The sequence below is a fragment of the Argentina silus genome, assembly GCF_951799395.1.
Source record: "Argentina silus genome assembly, chromosome: 22".
NCBI classification, from domain to species: Eukaryota; Metazoa; Chordata; class Actinopteri; order Argentiniformes; family Argentinidae; genus Argentina; species Argentina silus.
This window is the reverse complement of record NC_139676.1, coordinates 9,695,818-9,703,317: the sequence shown is the minus strand read 5'-3', so window position 1 is coordinate 9,703,317 and position 7,500 is coordinate 9,695,818. Positions and strand designations below refer to the sequence as shown.

Genomic DNA, 7,500 nt, shown 5'->3' with positions numbered 1-7,500 from the left:
CAATCACATCTCCCTCTATCAAAAGGTCAAAACAAAAACAAACACCTCTTAAAGGCGAGAGGTCAAACCGATCAAAAAAAATACCAAAATCATAAGGCATAACCGTACCAAAGATACTGCTATAGACTGAGCTTAAAGACAAAGAAAACACTCAAAAACACAAAAACATACAATTGAGAGAGAGAGTAAAAAAAGATAGAGAAGGGACATAAGGTAGAGGGGGTAAAAAAAATCATAATTTAAAAGAATCTAAACGTCATCATCCAATCAGGTAAAAGCAGAACTTTTTTTTTTTTTTTAAGAGAACCAAATGCACTGATCTGGGGGACAAGCAGGCCACAGAGAATGGAGGCAGCCTATAGCACACACACGCACGCACGCACGCACGCACACACAAATCTCGCACAGCTCGCCACAAGGGATTGGCTGAGGGTGGTCATGTGACGTTCAAAGGTCCACGTTCAAGGGGAGGATTTCAAGCCTTAATGTCCTCAGTATCTCTCTCCCTGCTCTGCTTCTCTCTCTACGTTCTATGGACCTTCAGCGCCACAACACACCCTGCACCAATCCCCTTGTGGGGCGAGGCACTGGTTTACAGGCAAAGCAGTGGTGGTAGGTAGAGGAGGAGGAAGACAAAGAAGAGGAGGAGGAAGAGGAGGAGGAGGAGGAGGAGGATCAGGAGGGGGGAAGAAGCTAGCATGCAACTCCAGCTTCATTGCAGGCAAATGGCATGTCAACATGGGTCTGTCTAGGAAGGCCGGAGGCAGGGCTCAGGGTCAGATGCTGCTGTTGTGGACATGCCCCTCTGGTCAAGCCTGACTCCAGCATTCCCATTTCCTTCAGTCACCACTACGTCTGTGTGTTTGGGAGCAGCATATCCTGTGTGTAGGGATGTGTGTGATTTGGCTCATAAGTGTGTATGTGAATAATGGATTATATCTGTGTGTGTGTGTGTATGTGTTTGTGTGTGTATGTTTTTATCTGTGTTGTAAAGTTTGTCCATATGTGTGTATGTGTGTGTGTGTGTGTGTGTGTGTGTGTGTGTGTGTGTGTGTGTGTGTAAGTAAATGCCTGCAGGTGAGAGTCTCCACAGTGACTGAGGAAGCCCACCCGAGTCATCAAGCACACATAAGAGTTTTCAAAGGTCACCATACAGGAAGCGCATGCACTGGAGGGCGGGGCTGGGAGATGAGGTCAGAGGGTCATCAAGGTCGGGGGGGGGCGGGCGAGGAGGGAGTCAGGGAAGGGGCAGGGAGGGGCCACACATTGGCCAATGAGGATGCAGTAGAGCTCTGAGAGATAAATTACAAACCAACCAGATTCTACAAGTAGATGTAGAAGGATGGATGGGAGGAGGAGTTTGGTGGAAACAGTGTGAGTGTGTGAGAGTTTTTTTTTTTTTTTTTTTTTTTTTTTGGGGCATGGGCACACACATCATCACAACCACATGGCACGTCATGGATGGACAACATGGAGGAGGAGGAGTTTCATAGTGCATTTTTGATTGGATGGATTTATCAGAGTAGTAGGAGGGGCCAACAAAGCAGAGAGATTTAAAGAAAGCATGTAAAAAGATAAAACAGGAAGAGGAATCATTATGGCGCGTCGTCAACAGGAAGGGCTACATTAGTCAACAACAACAAAAACAACAACAACAATTCTAATTGGTTCAGGCTGTCCCCGAGGTCACACCCTGTTAGCAATTCGGTCTTTTAAAACATGTTTATTGTGTTTTTAATGGTGTCAAGCTGGACAGCCAATCAGCTCCTTGGGATGATAAAGATTACATGACTTGACTTATGCTGAGGGTCTAAACTTGATGATTTAGATAATCAATAACCACAATATCTGGATTATGCTGTCATAACAAATGGCACAATGTCTGTTATAACAGGTCATGGCGGTGGACACGTTGAATGCTGTCCTGGGTATATTTGTTTGTACCCTGTTGTATATGTACACTAAGGAACATGACTACGAAGAGAGTCTGAATAGGTCTACACAACACTACACACACAATATCATGAACTTTAACCATTGCCATCATGTTACACACACACACACACACACACAGACACAGACACAGACACAGACACACACACACACACACACACAGACACACACACACACACACACACACACACACACACACACACACACACACACAGACACACACACACAAACAGACATCGACCACACAAACGCAACACTGCACAAACAAGCATAGTTATATAGACATGGACAAACAGACACAGACAGACACAGACAACACACACAATAACAAGCATAGACTTCAGCACAAACAACACAACACATCAACAACACGATAACACACATATCACATTGGATTAGATGGCGCCGGTTTCATAAGACTCTTCCCAATAATCCCGATATTATTCATAACAAAAAGATGTTTCTTAGCTGTACTGCCATACCTTATTGTACAGGTAAAATGTTATTGAGATGGTGTTAAGCATTAGGAGATATACTCTAATACTAATTGTACAGCACCAGTCATAAGTTTGGACACACATTCTCATTCAATGGTTTTTCTTTATTTTTTATTATTTTCTACATTGTAGATTAATATTGAAGACATCAAAACTATGAAGGAACACATATGGAATTATGTAGTAAACAAAAACGTGTTAAACAAACCAGAATATGTTTTATATTTTAGATTCTTCAAAGTAGCCACCTTTTGCTTTGATGACAGCTTTGCACACTCTTGACAAAGTGTGTCCAACCTTTTGACTGGTACTGTATATATATATATACACAACACAAATAGTAAACACCACAAGCTTGATACTCTTACCCCCCCAACCCATTTCCAACTCTTACCACACATTTAGTTTGGCCCAACAGTTAGTTACTTACCCCTAGTTCCGTCACTAAAATGTCGGTGATGCTTCCGAGGACCGAGACAAAATCAAAAATGTTCCATGCGTCTTTGATATAATTCTGTTGGGGACACAAGGAGACAGGACGTGTGTTAGCCAATAAGGGAGCGGAAAAGACGGAGAGACTAAGAGGTGACCAATCACGGTGCTTCGAACAAGTGGACGGGGAAACAGGAAGGAATGTGCGGTAGCCAATCACAGTGCTGTTACCGTGGAGACAAGGTAGAAGGAGATGCGTTAACCAATAGCAAGGCTTTTGTGAGACACTGTATTCCCAGGGTTTCTGAGAAGGAAAACATGCTCCAGTTCTGTCTACAAAAATACCCTGCTTTATAAATGAATAATAGGAGAAAGAGCTAAAGCATATAGTAGGTCATCTTAGATCAGTAGGAGTGTGAGGGAGTGTGTGTGTGTGAGTGTATGTGTGAGTGTGTGTGTGTGGTTGGGTGTGAGTGTGTGAGTAAGAGAGAGTGTGTGTGTGTGTGTGTGAGTGAGAGAGAAAGAGAGAGAGAGAGAGAGAGAGAGAGAGAGAGAGAGAGAGAGTGTATGTGTGTGTGCATGCGTGTGTGTGTGTGTGTGTGTTGCAGACTCACCAGAACACCAAAGGCAATGATCTTAAGGACACACTCCATGGCGAAGAGTGTGGTGAACACGATGTTAATGTTCTTCAGGACTTGATCATAGGTAAAAGACGCCCCATTATACTACACACAAACACACAGGAGGAACGCATTGATCATGATATTCAGTATAGTCAACACTGTACAATACCGTTGGCCTCCAGTTACTGCAGATACAATCAATTGTAAATAGTGGACTGTCCCAAGGGCGTTATGCAGAGAAATATAGAATGGGCTGTACCATATTCTATGAAGCACACTTGTATTAATACTTGAGTGAGTAAAGTTGGATTTGATTGGACTGTACCTTCATCATGAGGACGATGGTGTTGAGCGCGATCAGAGCCATGATGCTGTACTCAAAGGGCGGCGACACCACAAACTGCCACATGCGGTACTGGAAGCTATGCTTGTTTTTCGGCATGTGGCGTGTCAGGGGTCTGGCGTTGATGGCGAAGTCTATACAGGCTCTCTGGAACACAGGACACCATAAAATGTTCTTATGGAAGGTTTTACTTATGATGACTGGCGCATAGTTGATTCATTTACTTAGACAAGCGTACTTATTGTCAGTCGCTTTGGATACAATTTAAAAAATTACTAAATTACTTAAAATGTAAATAAATTAACAGGTCTGCACAGGTTGGTCCATATTAGAAAGATACACCTAAGTTCACACACAGACGTATGTTTGGATGTTTTTCTTAATCTTTTTAATTTGATCCCTTTTCTTTTTCTTCCTTTTGCATCCTCTTCTCAGAGTGACAGTGTGTTAACCACTGTGATGTGTTGTTTGTATTATTTTTGGTTCTATGTGTCTTTATAATTCTGTGAGGGATGGGTCGTGACTGGACACAAACATTACATATTCAATTATTCATTCATTCACAGAAGTGAAGAAATTCAGAAGTAATTCAGCCACTCTTGGAGGACAATGGAACCTGATAAAATAGGTTCTTTATTGTTAAAACCAATGTGTTTTGGCATGTTGCCTTTATCTGGTTCACACGCACGCACGCACGCACACACGCACACTCACACTCACACACCACGCACGCACGCACGCACACACACACACACACACACACACACACACACACACACACACACACACACACCTCATTCTTTTCTAAACTGTAGTCCTCCATCATCTTGTCTCCCTGTTCCTGGAAGGTGATGATGATGAGAGCCACGAATATGTTGACGAAGAAGAAGGGGAAGACAACGAAGTACACCACGTAAAAGATGGACATCTCCATCCGGTACCCCGGACTCGGGCCCTGGTTCTCATAGGTGGCGTCCACTGAGTGCTTTAACACCCTGTAGGAGGAGGGGGGAGGAGGGAGGGAGGGAGGGAGGGAGGGGGGGAGGGAGGGGGGAAGGAGGGGGGAAGGAGAGGGGTAGAGGGTTATGATAATTATTAGATTAGATATGATTGGAGTAAGAGTGTAAGTGGATAAATGCGTGTGTGTGTGTGTGTGTGTGTGTGTGTGTGTGTGTGTGTGTCAGCGTCCAAGTATTATGTTACTTCCAGTGTATGTGATTGTGTTGCTGCCAGTGTATGTGATTGAATGTGTGGATTCATGTGTCTGTGTCAAGTTACTCTATTATGTGTGTGTGTGTGTGTGTGTGTGTGTGTGTGTGAGTGTACTTACTGCGGCCACCCCTCTCCAGTAGAGACTGTGAAGAGGGTGAGCAGGGCCCAAGCCACGTTGTCGTAGTGGAAATCGTACTTCTTCCACTCCCGCTTCTCTGCCTTAACCTCATGTCGCTCATAAACCAGATACTCGCCCCTGAAACACACACACAAAGTTAAGAGTTACACATGACTGGGTGTGTGTGTGTGTGTGAGAGAGAGAGAGGAAGATGAATAGAGAGAGAAAGAGAGAGAGAGACAGAGAGAGAGAGACAGAAGCATTTGTGTGACAGAGAAAGTATGTTCTTTTTTTCGTTTTCTTTTTTTTCTTCTTTTTTTTAATGTTTTGTTTGTTACATACAGTATGTCTGTTTCCACCCTCAAACTTCTGAATAAGCGTGAGTGTGTGTTTATATGCCCTACGTCTTACTGTGTGTGTTTATAAGCACCCTATATCTTACTGTGTGTGTTTATAAGCACCCTATATCTTACTGTGTGTGTTTATAAGCACCCTATATCTTACTGTGTGTGTTTATATGCCCTACGTCTTACTGTGTGTGTTTATAAGCACCCTATATCTTACTGTGTGTGTTTATAAGTACCCTACGTCTTACTGTGTGTGTTTATATGCCCTACTCACCTGCAATCGCGCTCAAACTCTTTGGACTCGTCGGTGCAGTAGAAGAAGCGGCCTTTAAAGAGCTGCACGGCCACCACAGCGAAGATGAACATGAAGAGCATGTAGACGATGAGGATGTTCAACACGTTCTTCAGAGAGTTGACCACACAGTCAAACACGGCCTGAGAGGGGGAGAGGCAGGACAGTCAGAGAGAGACTAGGGGAAAGATACAGATACACAAGGGCAGTCACATACATACACGCATGCACGCACGCACGCACACACACACACACACACACACACACACACACACACACACACACACACACACACACACACACACACACACACACACACACACACACACACACCTTTAACTTGGGCAGTCGTTTGATGGTCTTGAGAGGACGCAGCACTCTCAGTACTCTCAGAGACTTGATGGTGCTAATGTCTTTGCCCTTACTGCTCCCCCTACAGGTCGGCCAGGGAACAACACAGCGTTAGGGGAGGGGGGTACAGGTGGGGGTGGGAATAGGGGGGCAACTGAACGGGCACTTGCCACACACCTTTAGAAAAAAATATGACCTTTTAGAAGTCAGAGGTCCTCAAACTTGGGATAACTCTCAAACATTGTGGACATTTGACAAGGCCAGTACATTGATTGACAATCATGGGCCTACAGGAACGTAGCACACTCACACTGCTTGCAATTCAAACAAAATCAACATTCAACATCTCCACTGGTGTATTTCCACCAGTGAAGACACCCAAATTAAAACTAATGTTCAGTCTCTTCTTCTGCAAAAAGAAACATTCGGTAGGGCATCACACATGAAACTTGTGGGATATGCTATCAGCGGAGTGATTAGCTAGTTTCATGGACATCGAGAAAGCATTAGGAAACATTCAATCATTCCATATGGACAGGCATCTCCCCACGGAATGCCCAGCCAATCCTCTTTCTTTCTTTTTCAGAGCGTTAGACTCCTCAGGAGGAGATGGGAGATTTTAATGTGGATGTACATAGGTGTGTTTTACAGTAGTCTGGATTATAACAATAACAATATAATCCTGGTTTTGGTAAAACATTATGGGCCAAGTCCCATTTAGAGGCTTTAATAGCCTCCTTTCCTTGACTCCTTTCCTTGGTGACCACTGATATATAAAGTGACTGGATAGGTTTTAAAATACTGTACGTTGCTTTAACCTGAAACAAGCAGACACAGATCAGTTGTTTTATACGGGGCGAGGAGGCAAGGAAAGGAGGAGAGAAAAGAAGCTACTTGAGACGATTGGGACGTGGCGATACGATGTCGCTGATGTCATCTCAGTCACAGGACGTGACCTCACAAACAGGACGCAAACACATTCCACCAATAGCAGCGTTGTGAGATCTCGCTGGAGGGATTTTTTAGTCTTTGTCACCCGTTTGTGTAATGACAAACGACATCTAGCGGGTTTTTTTATGTGCTCACTTCTGTTTATCCAAAACAATATGGCTGCAGTTCTCCCTGATTTGTGGGCCCATAAAGCAATATCGCTGAAGAAAAATCTTCATGTCAGGGGTACTAAATGGTGGAGTTGATCTTTACTGTTAGTGTAAACGGCCATTTTGAAAACAAGGCCGTTGTGATTGGATGCCTGCCAAAGACCAAGAGCTCGAGGTCTTCCATCAAGCATAGTCCTTAACTATGAACTACACTTCCAGTCTGAAGACTGAG

The 7,500-nt window shown here is 43.9% G+C and overlaps 1 protein-coding gene across 1 annotated transcript in view; it reads right to left on the bottom strand.

Annotated features, from left to right (window-relative positions):
- The window catches only part of cacna1ab (calcium channel, voltage-dependent, P/Q type, alpha 1A subunit, b), a gene marked incomplete at both ends in the record, with an annotated part of 87,727 nt that overhangs the window by 23,489 nt on the left and 56,738 nt on the right, over positions 1-7,500 (bottom strand). Inside the window, 7 exon segments of the mRNA XM_083694360.1 lie at positions 2,881-2,964; positions 3,497-3,607; positions 3,831-3,995; positions 4,642-4,843; positions 5,179-5,316; positions 5,800-5,960; positions 6,151-6,250. Coding sequence (XP_083550486.1) covers positions 2,881-2,964; positions 3,497-3,607; positions 3,831-3,995; positions 4,642-4,843; positions 5,179-5,316; positions 5,800-5,960; positions 6,151-6,250 — 961 coding nt within the window.